Below are 21,974 nucleotides of genomic sequence, written 5' to 3'. Positions count from 1 at the left end.
TTTGTGTTTAAAGTAGGTGTTCTGGGCAATATGTTCAGAATAAGCAAAAAGCAGTACTTTCATCCTTGGGGCAGAAGTCTACTAGCATATTTATATCAGCCATGTAAGTACATGCCCTGGAGGGTTCAAGCTATCTTAATATGCTTTGCTTTATCAGTTACCACAATGAACTTTCTCTCATTAAACGGGAATAATTTATCATCTTACATTAGGCCTTTTCATAATCAAATGTTATGCGCTCATTGTTTCACCGTGGTAATAGAAAATGAGCATTTTTATGCCCAACAGAAGAATCCCATTTCCAGGAAAGGGGAGTATAAATGTCTGAACATAAAAGGATGTCTTTTTAGAATTGCCCTATGCAGGTAGAACAGTGTTTTGTTACCAAAAAAAAATTGTGAGCTGCTATTTTCTGTGTTCCTGGGTTTCTGATTTTTGGCTCGCAGACAGTCGGTCCTTTGTACTCTGTTATTACAATGAGGTAACCAAAGAAAGAGAGTCTTGGTCTGAGACTGTCAGCTGTTACTAATCACTGCTCCATGGCTTGCTGTGAATCCCTGCTTGCCTCTCCCTCCTGCTCTGCTTAGCACACATAAAGAAGATAAATTACTCCCTAGTTTGCCTTCAAAAAGCATATTGTTTGGCACATTCCAATACTGTGAGCAAAAGATGGAATAATGTGAAGAGTTAAATGGGTATCTAAACAGCCCCGCAGCAGGGTCCTTCTCCGGCAGATGTGAGTCTCAGGAAATACGCTTTGGAACTGGCTGCCCAAATGCTTTCTCTTATCTTGCAGTCCTTAAAAAGTCCATCGACTGGAGCCTTCAAAACAGTACAGGATATTCCTGCAGTGACAGAGATATCACTGACTTTCACTAAATGCAGTATACATGTATTCTATTTACATCTGTCATTCTACGGTGAGCTGTCATACCTTGGTGTTTATGGATTATTTAGGAACATCAATCACAGATGGGGGAGTTTTACTGAATTCTTTCCTGCCTTCACTGATGCTGTCCTCATATAGGTACAGAGCAAAAATTAAAAGGAAGAAAGGGTACTTATTTGAGCGTGTTTTAAAAACCACCATGGAAGCAAGCAAGACATGGAAGCAAAGCTGTGGGATACCCACCAATTGAAACAGTGAGAGTAAAAATAGCAACTGTTTGAAAGGGAAGCTCAATAAATTTGTAAACCAAGCTTGTATGATACATTTTCCTGCCGTATCAGAGCACAGTACTTGAGGACCCAGGAAATACTTTCCACCTCAGATTACTGTCATTGTAATTTTTTTTATCAGTTGCCTGCTAATCCCAGTGCACTGAAGCCAAGCGGGTTTCATAAAGTGAAGCTGTTCCACTGAAAGGGTAGTATTGGTTAGGCTGCCTCTCTGTGATGARTGACAATAAAATGGTCTTTCAGTACTCGTGGTAAACTGGAATGTAATACTCATTGTAAGCCACCAAAGGCTGTTTGACCCATTCAGTTGTTGAGATATCAGCAATATGCTGATAGTACTGTACAATCATTGCACAAAATATACTTCAAACCAAGTGTTCTATGAATGCCAGCAACAAATATGTATGGCAAGTTAAATTATCATCCTCTAGCAAAGGGTTTTCTACATCACATGCATGGAACTACTAGAACTATTCTGCTTGCTGGGCTGGTGGAGTGTCCACAAAGAGCATGGCATCTTATTCATGTGCTTATCTGGACTCTTCCACGTAATGTCAAGCCTCATCTTTCTCATAAGGACTGTGATTTCTCTGTTTCAGTCATGCAGTGGAATTTGTTTCCGTAAATGTAACAAGAACATCTGTACATCTTTGTCAGAATGTTTTTATAYAGATATATATATCCATATGTCTACACTGTTTKCTATGAAGAGAAGTCCTGCGTTGGGTAGCGATGCCCTTCCGGAGCTCTCCTGACCCCAGCTGCTCTTTCACACATCTCTGTTCCCTCTTCACTGCTGYGCTAGCGGATGCTTTTTGTTCATCTCCGTGGTGGAGTGGAGAACAGAGCGTGCTTAAGTAATCAGGGGAAAGTGAGGAATGCTGAACCTTCTCCAGTGCCACCAAGCAGCAAAGCATGTCGCCTGAGCAGACAGCCAGGCTGAAGTAATGGCAAACTGCTGCCAGAAAGGCTACATCCATATTCTGCTCCCAGACACGTTCCCCTTACACTTCCCTGGTATGAGCTCTGGGGTCCATTGAACTCCCTTCTGAGATGATTAAGAATGACAAACTGACCAAAAAAGCAAGCCTACAATCCCAAAATTAGGAGTTTTCTAACTCCAAATGGCAAGGGATGGGGCAGGAATATAAAGCTGTGGGGCCACTCTTCTGCTTCAAGCAGCCACTCTTAGCTATTAAGTTGGCTCATTAAATTGCACTACTATATCCCAGCCATGAGTTTCATTAGTCAGCTTGGCTTAATCATGGTCATGTAACTCTGGCTCAAATATAATCGCTCATTTTTCTGCGAGGTATTTGTCTAATGTTTTTAATGGAACTGGGAAAATCTTTCTTTGCAATTTTATCATTCTGGTTTTATTATTACTAGTATTGCTATTAAAATAATAATCTAGTTTGGATTAATTTAGGGCCTAATCTGGTAGAGGGCTCAGATGTCCAAGCTTAAACTTTAATTTTGCATCACTGGGAATGCTCAGCACCACTCAGCACACGCTCAGCAGCTGAAGATTTACAGCTTCCTAATTTTGATTAAATTCAGGCCATATTTCCATTATTTTCACCTCTCTAATAGCTTTTCCATAGGACTTTGCTGTCAGGACATTTTCTTCTGACCTTGCACAGTGTTATTCATTTCCACATATGCTCATCAACATACACAAAAAGGATTGTTCCCGTGGTCTCAAACTGTGAGTTTACTCATCACACAGTGCTCAGGGGATGTAGGGGGTCGGGAGTAGCCCATTTAAGAGYGCTTCATTAGGAGAGGGAACGACAACCTAAAAGAAACAAAATCAGGGCAACCCTCCAGAACCAGCAGTTGCCATTATTGCAGCTTCACCATAGGAGTCTTTAACAAGCAACTGCAACTTCCTAATGAAGAGGCTATAAAAGATAAACAGGAAAATAATTAGCAATAAAAAGATGTTCTGTTCCTAATGTTTTGTTTTAAAAGATTGTGCCTGAAATATCCAAAGGAAGCATATACAAAAATCTGTATTAGCAAGGATGTCCTACCAATTCATTTCAAAAATGCTGAATTAGTATAAATGCACACTAGTCTTAGGAAGTCTTCTATTTTTATTTCCAGTTGTGAATATTTATGAGGAACAGCATGCTTATTTTTTCCTGTATATTCATTCAGTATTAGCTCATCATTTTATAAATGTACAATTCATCATTATGCATTAAAATACTTATAATCAAAAATTWAAAACATTTTGGGTAGAATGTTAGATTCTTTGATATAAAATGCAACAATTCCAGGGTAGGAATGCACATATATACCTTTTTTTTTTCCAAAAAGTTTGTTAAAGGTCAGCAAAAACTCTGAGAAAATAGTATTTTCACATATAAAGAGTAGTAGTGAGCATCACAATTTTTCAGACAGAAACTATACATATGCACTTATGTATACAAACATGCACATGCACACGCACACTCCCCTCCCTGTGTGTGACATTCTCTCTTGCCCTGACAAATGACCACTGAAGCCATTAGAATCAGTCCTAAACTGGGCAACTATCATTGTTACATTTTTATTTTTGCTTCAGGAAAAATGAAATAAAAAATAGGAATCTTGCTACTTGCTCACTGTGGCAAGTGCATATCACTTACTACTGSAACTGATAAAACTTAAGGGTTTTTTTTCTTTTTTAGAAATAAAAAATAATATGTGGTAGAAACCAGCTGTTTCTAATAAAATAGTAAGTAGAAACTCTTAGGTCCTGCTATAGCAGGTAGGTAGGTAGGAGTGCACTTCAATTCAAATCTCGTGTTTAAATACCTTACAATTTATGTTGTTGGGGCACTGAGGTTTTCTTTTTTGCAAGAAATCAGTTGATCTAGTTGCAGTAATTAAAGTTCTGAAGTTGTAGGATTTTTTAGCATAGGCTCTGCTTTTTGGCTTTTAAGATAACCTCTTGGGATTTTTCCTTTTTGAACAAGCCACTCCAGAGCTATTGGTTTATGCATTATCTGAAGTGAATTTGCTCAAAACATTTTATTGTTGAACCTACTGAAGAGTAACCATCACTCTGTGCTTAACTCCATGCCTTAGCATAATTCAAAATTACAAATTAAATATGTGAACCTGCTTATTATGTTGAAAAAATTAATGGGCAGTACAGAAATAGAAGTACTTTGGAATTTATAAATTCTAGAATTCAGCAGAAAGTACAAGCAATAAGTGCACTAAAATAATAATATAATTGGCACAAAAAGAGTAATAAGACAGTAGCTATTAAAGAAAATTTCAGCTTGATTAGTTCATGCAAATTTGCAGAAGAATGATAGAGAATAAAACGACTAATAATTCACAGGCTTTAATAAATGTCCCTAACAGCAATTTCTTCTCCTTTTCCTGCATCCATTCCTGACCGCTTTTCTTCTCTTGCAATTACTCTCCATGTTTGCTTGCTGCCTTTCCTATGACCCAAAAGCATTCCCATTTCTCCTCTAACACCTTCGTCAGGAGCCCGCTGTAGTGCTTTGCTTCTCTTGCGGACACGCCGGAGAGCTCCTTGTTACATCTTTATTCCACCCGCAGTGCGATGGATTCCTCCCTTATTTATGAAGAGAGGGAAGGGGGAGGGCGTGATGGATTCCTCCCTTATTTATGAAGAGAGGGAAGGGGCAGGTGCCCGGAGAGGCCAGGGGCAAGGGCTGGGGGTTGTTTGCCCTCCGGCAGAGCTGGGCCTGTCCCTCTCTTTCTCCCCTTCCGTCCCTCCTCGCGGATTCCAAGCTGGTTCCCGCTGAGGCCGTGCGCGCACGCGCTAGGCCCCATGCCGGGCTCGCTGCTGGGCGTCACCTTGGCGACCTTGGGCCTCCCTGCGCCGGAGGGCCTCCGTTCCCAGCTTCCCAGGCCCCTGGGCACAGGGGAGGGAGTGGAGGAGAGGATGGAGCGAAGCAGATGGGAGTGCAGTGGCCAAGCCCCGTGGAGGAGCGAGCAGGGCAAAAGGGCCCCCGGCATCTCCCATTGCACAGAGCTCCGGAAGAAGAGAGCAAGACTCTTGCTCCTGGATATCCCGCTTGCCGGCAGTGCATCCCTCTATCCTTGAACCAGCGTGAAATGGGATCACAGGCTCTAGCCCTTCACCACAGCAAGCTCTGCAGTGGGACATGCCCTGTACTGACTCCCAGCAACTTCTGGAGTGTAGGAGACAGAGCCCGGTATCTCACCAGACTACCTAGCTTCAGTTTAGCTCCTGACGYGCAGGATGCACCCAAGTTTAAAACTGCGTTTAGCCAAAATAAAAAAAAGTCCAGCCCATTTCTGCTGCTTTAGAGACGGCAAGTAAGAACATGAAACAGATTAAACTAGAAATGTGTAAAGACTAATCTGACTGGAGCAGTAGACTTGAATTTTTCCCCCACTTTCTAAATTAACTACTTTTTAGGAAACATACTTTAAAAATAAAATTTGTAGCAAAGACTTTCTTATATAAGCACTGTAGAAATCATTATTAGATCCACAAGAACTCCTAACAATTATTAAGCATTGGTTAATGATAGTAACATTTGCATTATATACCAGGAAGCCAAAAAACAAAGCAATTCTCCATCTGGTTACAGTGGCTGCAGGATTTACTTTCTGCTTATAGAAATGGGAAAGATGGTTATTCCTTGCTAACATTTACCATCTTCCTCACGGCATTTCCAACTGTATAAATGCACACTTACCACAATCAAGTATTATCAGCTAGTTTTACAGCTGGAAGAGCTGAGCAGGGAAGTTAGGGATCGGATGCTCCACATGCTGGGTTTTCATCTGCAGTTTCATGTAGTGCCTGCAGCCCTTTGGCTACTCAGCAGCTCAGGAAGCAGGTCTGCTGAGATGAATTTGGTGGGTACAGATCTTAGCGGCACTAAGGGCTTCTGCAGAAGGGACAGGCATGCCCTAGCTGAATGAAAGGGTAAGTATGCAGTATGTGATTGGTTTTATACTTTGAAGATTTGATCAGAGCCTGGAATACAGCCTTGATCTCAGTACAATCAGTGATTATCAAGAGCAGGTTTGTTGTAATGCCAGCGCATGTATTTCCTCCTTTATAAGATACAAGCATGATATATCTGTAATGACAGGCATTTTGAGGCAATATTTTATTTTGCCTGGCCATGTTTCTAGTTTTAGATTTCCAAGTTATTTACATTCAGGCAGTTCTTTTACATGCTCTTTCCTGCAAAACGGTCATCCAGAGCAAAAGGGGGGCAACTTTCRTTATATTCTGTACATACAAAGTTGGAAAACAAGATAAACATGCAAACTGTCAGCCATGCTTTGGAATAGAGTCTCATATAGGGATCCATAGGGGAGACTGTAAAGTAAAGGGATCCAATTCTTGACCTCTTGCATCACTCTGCACTTTGAAGGCAAGATTCCAAGAGGAAACATTAGCAGTGACTAGGACAGCTGGTGCAGGTCTCCACATGCAGTATGGAGGTTACTTGATGACTTGAAATCATAAGAAGAGGCACAGTAACTGCACCTGTTTGGAAAGGGAGAGCGTTGCCATTTCGGATACTCTTGCCCGGAGGGTCAGAGTTTCCCCCGGGCAGAACTGCACGTTCACTTAAAAACCACCATGCTGCCCTGCTGGTGCAATGTGATGAACAAATACTTCAGCAGATGCCACACTGAGCACCCCGGTATTCAGACACATTAAGACCAGCCAAGAATTAGGATTAATGTCACAAGTTTTGCAACGCTTATAAAAGACTCCMAAAGACTCTAAATGCCTAGTCATACAATAGCGAGCATTTTCTGCAACCATCTAACAGCATTTAATCTATCTTAGTCCAATGGCTTGGGACAGGACAGAGGTAAACTCAGGTCATTCCATTAGGAATTGAAGAGTGCTCTCCATGCAACCTACTTGTAGCAAACACTATCAACATCACTTGAGAGTGCTGTTTCCTTTCTTCCCATTCTGAATTAGGTACAGATTTCTAAGAYATTTTTCAGACCATGGTAACTCTGCTAATTACAAACTCCATGTATCACCTCTGTAAAGTATAGGAAAAGCCAAATTGCAKCAGACTGATAATTTTTCCTTTAACATGTGTTAACATAGCATGGAAAGCTATTGAACTCTTATAATAGTTATGTGGTCACAAGTAATGGGTGGGATGTGAAGACAATGGCAGGATGTGCTACAACAGAGGGTCAGGATATGCYGGAGAGCTTTAGATGTCCTGGTTGTCAAAATTCTTCCCACAAAATCATTTTCATGATGCTGAGTTTATAGTCTTTACACTCAACTGTATGAGGTATATGTCCTTGTGCTTAAATTTACTAGGAATTGCTGCCCTGGATAGTAAAGCATCAGGGAAGATGGGAGTCCGAGCAGTAGTCTACTACATGAGCACCACGATCATTGCTGTACTGATTGGTATAATCATTGTGGTCATCATCCACCCTGGGAAAGGTACAAAAGAAAACATGCACAGAGAAGGCAAAATTGTGCAAGTGACAGCAGCAGATGCCTTTCTTGATTTAATCAGGTATGGCACATTGATATTGTGATGTTGCACATTTTCTCTCCAAGTAACAGCAAACATAATATGTAGAGTCACACTGTGACAGCAGAGAATATTAGTCAGAATAGTAGAAGAGCCTGAATAAACTAGCTAGATTCCTTGACTAGGTGATACCAACATCTCTAACATCAATGACACTACAAATTAAAAAAGAATATTTGGATTTATTTTCAAAGTAGATTAAATTGTAAGGGTAGAAACTGCTATTAAAAATAGAAGCAACATTGCACATACACACAACAAAAAGGATTTCTGTTCTATCTGCATGGATCTCTGTCCCTTCCTTCCACAGTCCTATTACCAAATTCCTCTGCTTTCCTTTACTTCTAGCTTTTGGCAGATTTCTCACTTCACCTGAAACCCTAATTTAGTTATTCAGCTTCATTTTGAACTATAGCTCCCGAGCTAGGTCCATCTTCTTAACTTTGTTAATCTGTAGGTACAGGAAGGGAATTCCACCTACAGACAAGTCAAATGCTTGAACCAAAGGAGCACAGGTGTAAGAGCTGGTTTTGTCCAYGCTCAGAGAGGCTCTGCAGTGCCTTTAGCTGGATACAGCTAACCTGTCACAGATGTATTCCAAGGAGTAGGGAGGCTGAGCTTTTGAGCTCAGAAGCTTTTCCGCAGGTACAGACCAAGCATCTGAGTTATGCTAAGTGCTTTGGAGAAGGCAGAGACATGGAGAAAGTCCTCCAAGGGTCAGGCTGCCAGGAAGGGGGACCCCAAAAAGACCGATGAAGAGATATACCCTCCAGCTCCTCAAGATTTATTTAATTAGGCTGCCTCTGATTCCATCAGAAAGTCACTATTAAGGAAAATAATCAAAACCTCCCTATGTAAAAGGTATATACACACACACATATAAAAACTTATACATGTATGTGTAACTTACTAAAGAAATTCAAGCTTTAGGAATATTTATTAATATTAATCACAACAATATCACAACAATCAAGACATACTAGGGTAAGTGACTAAAGAATAGCCAATTGAGAAGTGAATTAATAGCTTTTTTATYAATCTATATTTAGATATCAATACAAAATCAATACAAAATTCAAAACAGGCTCAATGGCACAGAGCTGTTTGTTTGGCAGCTTAGCCTATACTGGCCTTCATAAGGCAAACTTGCTATACAGCACTGGATACAGAGATTGCAAACAACATTATTGACCCAACTCTACTGTATCTTGTCCTGCTGAAGCCATCCAGGCCAATGGCATGTGCAAAGCTCTGCTCACTGTATGCATAAACACATACATATTCATCTTAGGACTCCTTTGGTAATTAGCTGATTTATTCCTTTATAAAGTTGTTCCATTACTTAAGGTATTACTAGAATCTCATTACTTCTCATGTTCTTTTCTTTCCTTTTCACAGAAATATGTTCCCTCCAAACTTGGTGGAAGCTTGCTTTAAACAGGTAAAAATGTTTTGCTATTTCCAAATGACACTATAGTACCCTAGCATCATATAATAAAATCAGAAAATGGAATGTAATAGCCATAGTTTCTTTAGGAACACCATATGCTTGCCCTTATACTTAGAGCAGTGACAAAGCTTACATAGCCTGACAGCTGTCACCAATACCCCTCCAGTCAAATCTGTGTCTTGTTTTCATTCATTCTCTCTCAGTGCYTGCTATGAGAAGTTGAGAAAACCTACCTGGCTCAGGAAATCAAAAAATCCATTTTCTGAAAATGGCAAATTCATGAGTCTATAGCAAGCTTCACTAATGCAAATAYGGGGTTTCCTTTTCAAAAGCAGAGTTATGTTAGAGTGGGAGAAACTGGGATATGCACCATCCCAGCTGAGTCTGTATCATGTTCRAGAACATCCTACAGGAATATATGTGGGTTAGAAACCCAGGCAACAGCCCTGGGAGCAAGAACAAAATCAGAACAGGGAACTCCCTGTTCTGTGCTAGTCCCTGTCACCTAGCACAGCAATGTGCCAAAAACTGCACTTACTTGCTTCCCAAATTTCCCTCTCACCAGCCTGGTTAACTTTACCTCTAGGTAAGAAAAAAATAAAGGTAAATAGTTCAATAATAAAAAAAAAGAACAATATTGATTCAGTGAAAGTTAACTCACAGATTGGCACCATCTGATAGCTTCGTACTGACCTCACATTGAATGAATATTGTTTATAGTTATTGCTGTGGCACAAAAAAAGCCAGAATGTGGAGGTCAAGAAGACAGAGGATAAAGTAAACGGTCTCAAAAGTCAGTCTGTGTTGCAGCTTGCAGGATAATTCTAAAAACACAGTAAAAATTTCTTTAGTCATATAAAATGAGACCAATAAAAAGCAGTGACCTTCTACATTGAGATTTGTCCAAGATTAAAGATAAACTGCACCCAGCCCTAAAAACAACCAATAGTTGAAGAAGTGCAATAGGACTATTTGGACTTCTGAAAACCAGTGTATTTAAAATTATGTAGGAATAGGAGATAAAGATTATTGTGAGAACTGTAAAATTTACAGGAAGGAGATCCCGCTATGGAGACAAAGGAAGTTGCTGTAGGACTGGTCTTGGGCGTAAGTTCAACTGATATTTTTATGAATGACATTGCTACAAATGAAATTTCCTGGTCATACAACAGCTGAAGCTCTTGCACTTGCACAACAGTGAAACGAATCTGCCCYTACAGAGGTTGGCATGCTTAGTACCTCCTCACAGCTTTGCAGCACATTCCAGGTACACACTGAGGAACTAAGAGGAATCAGGAACAGGAGTTAGGGATGCATCGTCAGAAAGAAAAGGGGGGAAAAAAAAAGAGAGAGAGAGAAAAAAGAAAAGAATAGTATTAGGCAAGATAACTCCAGTAGAAGAAATGGAAGTCAATTTACCATTACTAAATTTGATTGGAAATTAGTGCAAGGTTAACTTTTCTATCTAAAAGGAAAAAAAAAAAAAAAAAAAGAACTTTATATTTTGAGGACCAACCAGCTCATCAGTTTTAAGATATAGCTTGATAAAATCATTCAGTCAGGTAGGTATTTCACAACAACAGAAAACTCTACACAGTGACTAGCAGTCCTAAATCCTATGTTCTTAATTAAAAATGTCCTGTAGATTCCATTTACATTATACATATTGTATCCCTCATGTGCTTTACAGTTTAAAGGGATCTCCTAGAAACTGTTCAATCAACAGGCAACGTTGCATGGCCGTTGGTTGTGGCCAACCAAGAGGCACTTACTGGAGCACCGGGCACTAAATGTCACACCAATGTGCCACACCGATCACATCGATAGTTTTTGGTCACAGCGATAGTTTTTGAATAGGGTATCAAAATTAAGACTTTTAGGGAAAAAAATTACAGGAGAAAAGAGAATATATATGATTCAAAGGTGTCCAGATGATGTTGCACATCTGACCCGTAACTTCTTATCAAAATTTTACATCTGTTTCCCAGAAGGTTTGTAAGGGATGACCGTGTGCCTGGCTCCAGTCCRGTTCAGTAACGCTCTGGTTGCTCACCCAAGCACAGACCCCTCGTAACCCTCCATGCTCAGAGGGTTTATACTGACACACAGCTGTGCCCATATGGAAACCACCATCCACATATATGCTCCACGTTCACACCACATCTTTTGGTACATTAGCTGCTCACAAACTGTCTTACAGTACCCTTAAGCAAGCTTATTTCCTGGCTGTCCTGGAACCCATAGGCTTCTTGATGGAGCTGGGGAAGAGTTTGTGCGATTGTTCATGGAAGAGGAGCCTGGAGGAAGACGAGGACTCTGGGTTCATTTGGGAAAGGTCTCCCCATTCAGTCCTCTTCTTAGCAAGTCCCTGAGCACTGTCACCATTTCCTTCTTTGCACATTTTCTTTCCATGAAACAGGAAGAATGATGGATCCAAGTGCCCCTTGGAAATCCTTATGTTTAAACTTCCAGCTGAGGAAGGGCAGAACCATTTCAGTCTAACCAGTACCATCCTCTAGCTCCTCTTTTGGTACATTTGAGGAGCCCATCTATCCTGGGGCAGTTACAAGCAGCCTGCCTTGTAGGCAGATACTGTGTTTTAACTGCTCATTAACCAAACTAAATCAGGAAGATGGGAGGTCATTGCCTTATTTTATTCACTTCATTTTTTCAGGCTTGCATTTAAGGGGCTAGCAAGTTTGTTGCTTTTAAAGTCATTATCACTAAAAACTACACCACCGCACAGATCCAGCACAGATAGAGCTAATTATACTATCAGACAGTAAATCATGAGTTTTCAGAGCAGCTACACATGTGATTGCAAGTTAACCACTGGAATGCGCTACTGCAATGGTGTGAAGTTGCTTCTCAAAAAAAAAATATATGCAATATATATTCAGGAGCTTTGAGTATTTTGTACCATTATTGGAAATAAAAGAATAACAAAATAACCAGGTAATTCAGTATACTATTCAAGAAAGCAAATATATTGTCTGTTTCAATTTTCAGTTGAACAGTTGAACAGTTCAATTGAACTGTCAGTTTTAAGGTTTCAAAAACCTTAAACTTTTTTAAAGGTGTTCTTTAGTAGAATGTCTTGCAATGAAGTCCAGAAGTGCCATTATTTTTATTCTTACTTTGCAGAAAAAGACCTTAATAGGAAGACATTAGGATTAATATGTATCAAATAATATGTACCTTGCTCCAATTTTGCTTTCTATAAATGAACTTAAAGAATTTTTTTGTCTAAAACATCACCAGGCAAAATATCTTTGCCTTAAGACAAAATGACCCCAAGTTGTCCCCTCATTGGAAATGAGAGGACTTCGATGATGCTGGGCTAGCCCTTCACAGAACAGCAGTGGATGGACAGTGTAGCTGGGGAGACTGCTGGTAAAACACAACCAGCTCTGCACTGTGCTTTGACATGAGCAGTTTGTCTWTGTCTAATTTCTTCCAATATAGAATGGCACAAAATAATGAGGAGCTGCAGAATCATAATACAATATTAAAATGCCAGTTCGAGCTAGATGACCTCTAGGACAGTTCATCAGATTTCTCGACYGAGATGTCCAGAGCCAGCTGATAACTCTGATTCCCACCAAGATCCAGTACAGATCTGCCTGAAAGTGAGGATCAGCTCACAAAATTATCTGCCTCACCAGTATTTCTGCAGAGACAGTAATAACCAACTCTGCTGTTCCCTCACCTATTTTAAAATCTTTTGACATTTTCTTTCCATTTGAAGGTGTTTTTTCATCTGTTGGACTTTTCACCCTCACAGCTGGCTTTTTTCACAGMAAATTCCTTTTGTGGGAATCAAACAGTCTTGTATTTTGCTTTTTGTCATCTGAGAAGGCACTAGCAAAAACTGAAGCTCAACCTCCATTTTTTCCTAGGCAGAAATCTGCTTTTCAGTTCCTTTATTTGGTTTTCCTCAGTTTCTTCTGCTTCACCAAGAACTTTCTCATGACTGCTTCTGATAGCTGGCTTTGGGTATAAAAAGACAGATGCAACCACAAAGTTAACCTTAACCTCATGTATCAACAAGAAGAGAAAGACTCTCCCAGAGCAAATAAAGTTGCTCTGGTTCCTGTTGTTCGAGATGCCCCTTTTGAATTTCACTCTAAGCGATCTGTCTTTCTGTACTGTCCTGTGAAGGGTCCGAGGAAGGTCTTCTCCCTAGTCTAAAGCTAACATTTGTGAATGCCTACATGTTGCCAACAGAGGTGGTCAACAGAAAAGGTCTCTGTATCTGTGTACTGCTCTCATAGCTGAAATTGCAAAAGACTGCACTACTAATAGAGACCCTAAAATCCCTGCTATGGCTCTGAAGAAACTACTAACTTAAAAAGGATCCAAGACATCTTCCCTCTGGAACACGATCCCAGAATCAATGCAAAAGAGAAAAAAAAGAAGGAATATGCTTATTATCTCCTAAAATGATTTCTAACTGGATTTTCAAAAGAAAGACATATTATGTGATGTGYTTTTTCCTGTCTAGCTGCCCAGCTCTTTATTTGGCCCTGCTCATAATTCTTAGGCTCAGTGGCCAATTCCAATTCCAATCTAATTCTGAAAAAGTCTCAGCAATTCTGAAAGTCTCAGCAAAACCCTAGACTGCTGCCACGGAGCAAAAAAAAGGAAATCTGTTATGAGATCTCCTCACCTGTCCCGAGAGGCAACTGCCAGTCCACACTGTCAAACAGATGTACAACATACTGCTTCTGACCTAGTCAGATAGGTAGGAATGACAGAAAAATCTGAGGTCATGGAGGAGAACTGTGGAGCAGCTCGTGAGGATGTGTCTGGGGAAAGCAGGAAATCAAGTTTCAAATCCAGGGCTCACTAGGCAACTCACTTTCCCAAGCCCAGCATACTTACCCCTGTCTGTCTTTTGCCTTGTGAATTCAACTAGGTTATAAAAACACGAACTAAGAAGCAGTATTTTTGTCACAAAATTCAGGAGTTTGATAAACATTCATAGTTGCTTTTGACTTACATATGTGGGATTTGGAGCTCTAGAAGCTAAAGATGATGCTTTAGCTCCTACAGTTAATATGTTTTTTGTGTTGCTTTCAGTAAAACCAGGTTTTCATCACTGTTCACTTTACCGTCCTCCAATAATAACCATTTAATGTGCGGTGATTTTCAGCTTTGCTAGAATTCACAGCAATTCCTAACATCCTTCTCTTTTCTTACTGTTTTTCTAGTTCAAAACTAACTATGAGAAGAGAATGTTCAAAGTAGGGATTCCTCCCAACGACACGTCCACAGTGGCCTCCATAATAAGTAACGTGTCAGAAGCAATGGAAGCCCTCACCCGAATGAGAGAGGAAATAGTCCCTGTTCCAGGCTCTGTAAACGGAGTGAATGCCCTTGGCTTGGTGGTTTTCTCCATAAGCTTTGGCCTGGTGATTGGAAGCATGAAGGAGCAAGGTCAGGCATTAAAAGACTTCTTTGATAGCCTGAATGAGGCTATCATGCGATTGGTAGCTCTAATCATGTGGTAAGTGCCTCTTTGATATATTCTGTGTTAAGTCATTAGCAATATTTTTTCCTCACAGACATCCGCTGGATAGCAACTGTCTCTGTTTGGCAGGAAGTCAGATAATAATATCTTCACTGTCTTCTAACTTTTGATAAATGAATCAAGGAATTGTAATTCCATAGGTCAATAATTTGCCAAAACATGCCTACTCTTTCACAAGAATTCGACCAGCTTACCCAGGCCTATTCCATATCTTCAAAATAGACAGCAATCAGAGCAATATGCCACCAAAGATTCATTGTAACCTACTCTGATTTCACTGAAGAAATTTTATAATCCCCTTGCATAATCTTATCTCGGTGCAGTAAGACCTGGTTATCATTACTTTGCACCACAACTGGTTCCTGCAATTGTGTAGCATATAAATATGTCCTTGCATTGGAGATGGACTGCTCATAGACAGACATCCTTTCACTACCTTCTTTATTGTGTTCAACAGATAAATAAAACCAAATCATTTTCCCTCAAGCATAATCAGTGACGTCTCTTTAGTTATGAAGATATTGTATTTATTAAGTAGAAGGTTAATCTACAAAAAGAAATAATGCCTGAATTGTCTTGTTGCCTTAGAAGTTTCTATGTGGATTTGATGCCTAAAAGTGTAATTGAAATAAATGGTGGATAAATGGGATTCTGCAATCACTTAATATAAAAGGATAAGAGGACAATCATGGAAACAGGGCTGCATCAAAAGTCCATCTATAACAGGATTATGTTTCTAAAGATCTTTAAGAGTTTGACAGAAAGAAGTAGCTCTTCATTTGTGGCTGCACTTAACAGAGAGGGAATAACTTTTGCCACCCTTGCAGATGCCCCACAATGCAGCCGACCTCTTCGTATGACTAAATTCCTGTTAAATATCTAAAAGGCACGCTATAAATGTTCTTTTCTTAACTGTCCTGAATCCTGTCCTGACTGGCCTGCTCTGTCCACTGCTGTGATTTCATCCAGGTTGACTGCTAAGAACTAAAGAGTTAAGATCTTTAACTGTTTCTGAATAGTTACAGGCATCCAACCAGCAATATCCTACATCCACATATGCATCTGAACTAGAAAAAGGTGTGGATGGAGGAGTGCATTTCTACTTTGTTCAGTACAATGTTGACTTGATTTCCTACTTGCAGGTATGCTCCTCTTGGAATCCTCTTCTTGATTGCTGGAAAAATTGTTGAGATGGAAGACATGGGTGTGATTGGTGGCCAGCTCGCCATGTACACTGTAACAGTCATCATTGGTTTGCTAATCCAYGCTGTCATCGTCCTACCTCTTCTCTACTTCTTGATCACTCGAAAGAACCCTTGGGTATTTATTGGAGGACTCATTCAGGCACTAGTTACAGCTTTGGGAACCTCTTCCAGGTACAAAATTATATTTTAAGGCTTTATACTTTTTAATATTACAGGTTTGAGGRAAAAAATGCTTAATATAATTGCATATTCATAAACAAATATTTATTTGGACACTCTATTTCAGTTCTGCTGGTTTCTGGTATAAAAGATCTCATTATATTGATTTGAAGGGTTTATTTTTATCTTCTATGAGAACCCTGGAGCAGGGCTGAAGAGGGCCTGTTTAGTGATAAAGCCTGTATGGCTGGAAGCCTTGTGACTGTGATTAGCCTTGGTGTTTCAGACTTACAAGTGGTTTGTCAAGGATTTCTAAATGGTTTGTTAGCAAAGGATGAAGCTGGAAAGCAAAGTTTTACATTTGTCTAGGGCAACATGGTGAGACAAACAGGAACAATGTTCAGGTTTATTTTAAAGATCTGGATTTGAAGTTATTTGAATCATTAATGTGGAATCTGATTAAGGTTTTTAGCACTGTAAAAGCTTTTGAGGACTTTAAGAAAATTATGTCAGTAGCATAGTAGTGGTATAGGCATTAGTAAATGGACAAGAGAGATAATTACTCATTTCATATTTGACATTTTTATGTTAATGCTGGCAAATGAGTGGAATGTCTGGAAGGGATTTTATTAATAATGATTTAAAAATGAAGGTAATGTAAGTAATGCCAGTCACATAGTAAAATTAAGAGAAAATAAATAATGGCAAATTAAATGAGTATCTATTTTCATGAAACAAGATTGGTCACAGTAATAGCATTAATGAGATATATTCAGACTTCTGTAAGACTCTCCATGGGCACTGCTAAGGACCCTAGTAAGAGCCTATACAGATGCTGGATCAAGAGAATATACTGTAAGTGGATTAAAAATTTGGTTGATTGTCCTCAAAGTGTGATAGCTTTCCTAGMAGAGTCCTACAGGATCTTTCTTTACATAACATWTTATCAATGATTGGAATAAAAGATAAACCTCGCATTGATAAAGACTTCAGAGATGAGAGTCTGTGAAGCAGTTAGCAGTGAAGAGACAGGTCCTTGAGAGGGAGCAATCTAAATGGCTGGGTCTTGAAAAAACCCTTGAATCTGGTGCAATCAGATGTAGGAGCCTATCTTGAGGAACAAAGAGCACAAGTCACACTTACAGAACGGCCACATTATCCCCATTCAGAGGGGATGTCTCTGAAGAGGAACCGACCTCATGTTGGCTCCGTGGGCACTGCAGGGTAACATGAAAGAAAAGTGGCCAGTTGGGCTGAGCCTTCAATGAAATGACTATATGATATTTGAATGTACCAAGAGGGGGACAAGCTTGAGGTGATAAAGCAATGTAATTATCCATCAGAATGCCTTGTCCATGGGATCCACCAAATAGCCATGAGAACTGCTAAAGGAACAGAAAACACACAGCGGGTTTGAGTAGTTCAAGTTGTTTGACAATGAAGAACATTGCTTAGGAGTGATTTAATCAGAATCCCTGGGCACCAAAACTAGGGAGCAGGAATTTTTTAATAGACTCTTCTGTCTACCATGACAAAGTATAACTGAAGTTAAACAAATTCAGACAAGGGGCTACATGAAGAGGGACATTAATTAACTCTTGGAAAAACAACTTTCCAAAGGCATCAGGAGAATCTCCACCATTAGAAGTGCTTAAATCCAGCCTGGGTATTTTTATTTTAAATAGACTGGTAGTTGACATAAAAATTAAAACATCAGTTGTCAAGAGACAATTGGAGCAGACAATTGTCAGACAGTCTCTTTTGTCATTATCACACATGACAACCTGTTTTTCTCCTTCTCTGTGGAATTTTTACTGTGTATTATTCTCTTTTTTTCCCAGTTCTGCCACACTACCTGTTACATTTAAGTGCCTAGAAGAAATAAACGGAGTGGACAAGCGAGTTACAAGATTTGTACTCCCAGTTGGTGCTACAATTAATATGGATGGAACTGCTTTATATGAGGCTTTGGCTGCAATTTTCATTGCACAGGTTAACAACTTCGATCTGAACTTTGGGCAGATTATCACAATCAGGTACAGAAGCCCTTATTACCTAYATCTAATAAAAGCATTTTTGTGATGACTCCTTGACACTAGATATTAAACACAAGTGTCTAGAGCTAAAGGCGAGAACCACAGCTACAGCAGCTGAGTAAATATAGTGATTTACATCTACACAGAAGAGGCCCCACAGCACATATTCTCCATTAGATAAACATTTAAAAAATGTAGCATGATTCACCTATCATTGCACTTAGTATAGACATCAGGAGAGCTTTTTAATGACTTTCGAATTTTCTCTCTTAAGATYTCGTGCAGCTGTTGGGAGCTGTAGACGTACAGGCAGTACCAGATAGCTTATAATGCACGTACAAAGCACCACAAGAACAGCACAGTGGCAAGGTACAGAGCTAATGCTGCAAGGGGAGCATTTTTCTAGTCTGGATGGTCTCAGGATGAAAGCAGAGCAAGCTGTGTAGGGAGCAATAGCACCTTTCATTACACCCATGCTAGAGAAGATGGGTGCTTTCAAATGCACACACCTTCCCATCTCAGAACAGCAAATAAGCCACTAAGCACCACCTGGTCATAGCCCATCTGCAGTAATTTCATTATGTTAATCAAACAATGTAAAAGGACACAGAAAGAAAGGCTTCTCTCCTAAACACCCTTCTGCTGAATTCAGTTTCCATCAAGAGGCAGCAAAACTGCTTTCACGCTGTTAGGAGGCACTTCCTGAGTCTCAGGCAATAGGTTCACACTCATTAGTACTAGAGGGGCTGGCTGCCAAAGGGCTGAACAGAACAAACTTCTCCTGAATTGGGTGTGTACACGTGCGTCTCYGTGAGGTTACTCCATGGGATGAGTCAGGGTTCCTGCCTGCTTTCTGCTGGCTCAAAGCCAGCACCTGTAGAAGAGATGAAACTGCACCTGGTGCAGAGGTGTCATGACGTGGCAGGCAACACGGATTCCTGGGTTAGGTTCGCCAGGACAAAGTTACCTCTTCAGCTTTTCTTCTAACATGTTTGAGCTTGAAGATTGAATTTATTTAATGGGTGATGGCAGGTAGTCCTTACCAGCCAACAGAGGATTTGCTCTCACAAAACCATGTCTGAGGGTTCTGGTTAAAGGTGAAGTATAAGCACTTTGGATCAACACTCCTCTGGAGCTGTGCAGTGTTCAGATTAGGCACAGTGCTTATCTCTTTCTTTACTAGTGGAAAATTGCTTTTTTTGCTTCATATCTGCTTTTAAACCTTGTCAGATGATAAGGCGACTTTACTAGGGAAGTCAATTAATTGCTCTTGCCTTCTTTATGCACAGCATCACAGCCACAGCTGCCAGCATTGGGGCTGCAGGCATTCCTCAAGCTGGCCTGGTCACCATGGTCATCGTGCTTACATCAGTAGGTTTGCCTACAGATGATATCACTCTTATCATTGCAGTGGACTGGTTCTTGTAAGTATTTTTGATGAAGCCACTAAGGGCTTAGGCCATATTTAAAAGCACTGTGGTCAGGGACATTCTGACAATACTGTAATCAGTGGGACTCTTCTTCTGCTATGGAAAGGAGTTGGAAAGAAAAGTGTTAAAAATCACAATTTCTTGCAATTGAAGTCTCTTCTTAGAGCAGATGGTGAGGCGTGTTATTTACTGATGGTTCCTGTTATTTACTGATGGTTCCTTCTGCATACAAAAGAGTTACTTAGAAACTGGCTTCATTAGGATCCTCAGAAAACATTCAGATGTAATTCAATTAAAGAAATTGTTTTAGGTTTTTTTTTATTTTTGTAGGCTGTTAAGGAAAGGCTTTCCATGAATCAGGTTTAGAGTATGGGAGCTCTCATTCAACTCTGAACTGGTTTAATGTACAGAATTTCAGCAGGATGTCACCCTAASTTACTGGCCATAGTTAATGGTCATGAGGGAAATGACAGTAGGAAGGTGGACTCTTCCCAATCACAATCAAACCCAAATCACTATAGCACAGAAAGCACCTACCATATGGTCCCTTTATCACCCTCACTGCACATCTACTGTTTCTTGCAGTGAAGTTGCTAGGAATATAAACACATTTTGTGTCACTAAATCTGGTGTATTTGTTAACTGCTATAGCTGGAACCATGGTGTTAACTGTTCAGATAAATTAATACACATAACCCTGTGGAATCATCTAGCRGCTATTCTCAAAGGCCATCTTAGTAATTAGGCTGCATGTATCCCTGAGCAAGTGGTAAAATCAAGACTGATTTACTGTTTCTCCATAGGGATCGTCTTCGTACCACTACCAATGTCCTGGGAGACTCCATTGGAGCAGGAATTGTTGAACATTTATCACGGCATGAGCTGAAGAACAGGGATGCTGAGATGGGTAATTCTGTGATAGAGGAAAACGAAATGAAGAAACCTTACCAGCTGATCTCACAGGAGAATGAGAGTGAGAAACCGCTAGACAGTGAAACCAAGATGTAGGGTGCAGAAGGCGTGAGTCCACCACTGCAAGTGTGGAAAGCTTATCCTTTTTCCAGCCATTTGTATCTTGAATTTACCAAGCCCAGTTAGTCCTTGTTTTTTCCCTTCATGCTAGCATTGGAAAAGAATTAGTGAAAATCTACTCCAAAAAATCTACTCCAAATTAGCAGTGATCAAGGTGTATGTTGGCTTCCCACTTAAAAAAAAAGATAACAGGCAACACGACCGGTCCTGCTAGACATGTGCTAACTGATGATACAGAAAGAGAGATTGCCTATTAAATCATAAAGCATACGAGTGTATATGTTACTCAGTCCTGTAAATGTGATTTTTTTTTTTTTTATGAACTGGAAAGTAAAAACAGATAACAGAGCCTGAAAATGGTTTTATTTTTTTAAATTCCTGTGGCAAACATCCTAACATATATAAGCACACAATCAACATTTTTTAACTTGATAACTGGAGCCAGCTCAGTTAATTAACAGCCTTCTTGCTTTTTTATCGCATGTTATGTTTCTGTTGTATTGCATCCTTGTTCTATTACTAGCAGCACAATAAAAAGAAGAACGTTAAAGGACAGGATAAAAAAGGAGACGTATAGATAAAAATGACAACAAAACAATCAGCACTTTTATCAGCTGAGTTGAAATACTATTTCTGAGGAGGTGATTTCACCTAGACACTATTTTTCACATTAGCCTCAGCTGATCTAAACAAAAACTTGGCCTACTTAGCAATCAGCTCCCATTGACTGCAGATGTTTAGGTATGTACATATGGTTGTACCTTCATCTGGGTCTGTCCCCTTAKCTTCAGCACTACTGCCCAGTTGAACTGTGTGTGTGCGTAAGAACTGGCAGGAGTAAAGCCCTAGACTGTATTGTCTCTGGGACAGGATATGTGACTTCCTCTGTGTTGAAAAGGACCTAGCACGCTGTGGATCTGTCTATCATCTACTTAAGAAAAAAGTAATATCACTAGAAGACAGTGCCAGCACCTTTGCAGAAGGTACAGAAGGGTGAGATGCTCAGCTCCTTCCAGGACTTGGTTTTAAATCAGTCTGTGCTGCAGTGACATTGCTAGAATCCCCAAGACCAAGAGGAGGTTTTCCAGCTGCAAACCTCCCAAATGCTTGGTCGTTACACTGATAACTAATGAAGCTATTAGCTGGATTTATGCTTTTTTTTTTTTCCATATGGAGAAGAAGGCTCCCTATCTCAATGTGAAGTTTCCAAATATTACCAGCAGTATCTTGGAAATAAAAAATAATCCTATAGAAAGTAAAACCAATGGGTGCTTTTTCCTTTTTACTAGGAAAAGTATATAAAATGCAAATAATAAATACTATTATAAATATTGAAAATGTAACTAGAAATTTTTCTTTAAAGCACAATATTGTATGTTTCCTTCAGGGAGTACCTAAGGAAAGAATGAAG

The 21,974-nt window shown here is 39.9% G+C and overlaps 1 protein-coding gene across 1 annotated transcript in view; it reads left to right on the top strand.

The window, feature by feature from the left end:
* The window catches only part of SLC1A3 (solute carrier family 1 member 3), a 55,050-nt gene extending 33,327 nt beyond the window's left edge, over window positions 1–21,723 (top strand). Inside the window, exons 4-10 of the mRNA XM_026037977.1 lie at window positions 7,496–7,700; window positions 9,117–9,159; window positions 14,382–14,677; window positions 15,844–16,077; window positions 17,907–18,101; window positions 19,391–19,525; window positions 20,335–21,723. Of these exons, the coding sequence (XP_025893762.1) occupies window positions 7,496–7,700; window positions 9,117–9,159; window positions 14,382–14,677; window positions 15,844–16,077; window positions 17,907–18,101; window positions 19,391–19,525; window positions 20,335–20,539 (1,313 nt within the window). The 3' untranslated portion in view covers window positions 20,540–21,723. The remainder of the gene's footprint in view (window positions 1–7,495; window positions 7,701–9,116; window positions 9,160–14,381; window positions 14,678–15,843; window positions 16,078–17,906; window positions 18,102–19,390; window positions 19,526–20,334) is intronic.
* The last annotated feature ends 251 nt before the right edge of the window (window positions 21,724–21,974 follow it).

This window comes from Nothoprocta perdicaria, unplaced genomic scaffold (genome assembly GCF_003342845.1).
Source record: "Nothoprocta perdicaria isolate Ctin4 unplaced genomic scaffold, notPer1 scaffold_1, whole genome shotgun sequence".
Taxonomy (NCBI): domain Eukaryota; kingdom Metazoa; phylum Chordata; class Aves; order Tinamiformes; family Tinamidae; genus Nothoprocta; species Nothoprocta perdicaria.
The sequence above is the reverse complement of the archived record's forward strand: the minus strand, read 5'-3'. Positions and strand labels throughout refer to the sequence as shown.